The sequence below is a fragment of the Asparagus officinalis genome, chromosome 5, assembly GCF_001876935.1.
Source record: "Asparagus officinalis chromosome 5, Aspof.V1, whole genome shotgun sequence".
In the NCBI taxonomy this organism is placed as follows: domain Eukaryota; kingdom Viridiplantae; phylum Streptophyta; class Magnoliopsida; order Asparagales; family Asparagaceae; genus Asparagus; species Asparagus officinalis.
The window spans coordinates 17,218,561-17,220,016 of record NC_033798.1 but is presented as its reverse complement, the minus strand read 5'-3'; the positions used below and the strand labels follow the sequence as shown (position 1 = coordinate 17,220,016).

General features: G+C 46.0%; 1 protein-coding gene across 1 annotated transcript; it reads right to left on the bottom strand.

Moving 5' to 3' along the window:
- LOC109841573 lies at positions 304 to 885 on the bottom strand. Its single transcript, XM_020410533.1, has one exon. The coding sequence runs from the start codon at positions 883 to 885 to the stop codon at positions 304 to 306; it is 582 nt and encodes a 193-aa protein (XP_020266122.1).

Sequence of the window (1,456 nt, the reverse complement as noted above, 5' to 3'; positions counted from 1 at the left end):
GTGGCTAAAATCCTCTCTCTGATCAATGCTACATTCTCAGTAGTCTGTCTCACTAGCTCTGGTCCAAGCATTAAGCTATCCTCCGGCTCTACCCAACATATCGGTGATCTACAAGGTCTCCCGTACAATGCCTCATAAGGGGCCATACCGATCGTCGCTTGAAAAATATTGTTATAAGCGAACTCTATCAGTGGAATATGCTCCTCCCAGCTGCCCTGAAAGTTAATGACACAAGCCCACAGCATGTCTTCCAACACCTGATTCACTCTCTCCGTCTAACCATCTGTCTGTGGGTGGAAAACACTATTGTAAGATAATCTGTCGCGGAGGGGGACGCTCGACATTCCGGGCCGGAGCTGCTGGTGTCCTGCTCTGAATCACGTGAGAGTCTTCAGGTTCCTTATGCATGCTCTCAATCTCCCGTACTGCATCTAGTACTGCATCGTGCGTCGCAAGTGCTCTACCAGCCAGAGCAAACCTGATATACTTATCCAGGCCCTTCTGAAACTGATGCCTCCTGATAGTAGGGTCTGTCACCAAGTGGGGAACATATCGGCTTAAAGAAGAAAACTCGGCCTCGTACTCATCTACTGTTTGCCCTCCTTGCTTGAGCTCAACAAATCTTCGTAGGAGTTCATCCCGAGCTGACTGAGGAAAGTATTTCCTGTTGAAGCGCTCGGTGAACGTCTCCCACAAGATGGGCCTCTCCAAATGAGTCTTCTCTACAGTCCACCAAATCCGAGCGGTATCGGTGAGCTGAATATCCATGAGGTCCACCCATTCAGCATGGGGGATGCGGGTCACCGTGAGAATAGTCTCTGTGACCTTGAGAAACTCCTCTGCTGCTAAAGGTCCTTCGGCACCAGAAAAGGAAGGAGGCCGCATATATCGAAACTCTCTAACTCCAGACTCTGCGCGAGGGGGAGGCTGGTGTTGCGGCTCCCTGTGAAGCTGTCCCGCCAAGTGCTACTGATTGGTAACCAATCCCTGAATCATCGCCAGAAGTTGGTTTGGATCCACTTCGGGCTGTGGGGCACTGCTACTAGACGGGTTATCGTTACTACGAGTACCAACCATGATTCTGAAGGAACGAGGATCAAAAGGAAAATCAAGGTTAAAATCAAATAATATATTTGGAAAATAGGAACTAAAACATAGTTATTAAAATAACAGTATAAGAAATTAATTGTAGTCTAAAATAATAATATAAGAACTTAATTGTAGTCTTACGGATGAAATATGATATGTATCTAAATTGTCTACCATATTCTTACTAGTGAGGACTCGGGACCGTGACCTGCATGGGCCACCAAAAAAACCTATCACGCCCCGCTTCCCAAAATACACGAGAACAGGAACGTGAACAAGCCCGTGACGTATTAGATTGAGTAGAAATAAATAAATAAACTCTTTCTACTCAATCTAGTACGCTAAGCGTCTAGAAATAAATATAATG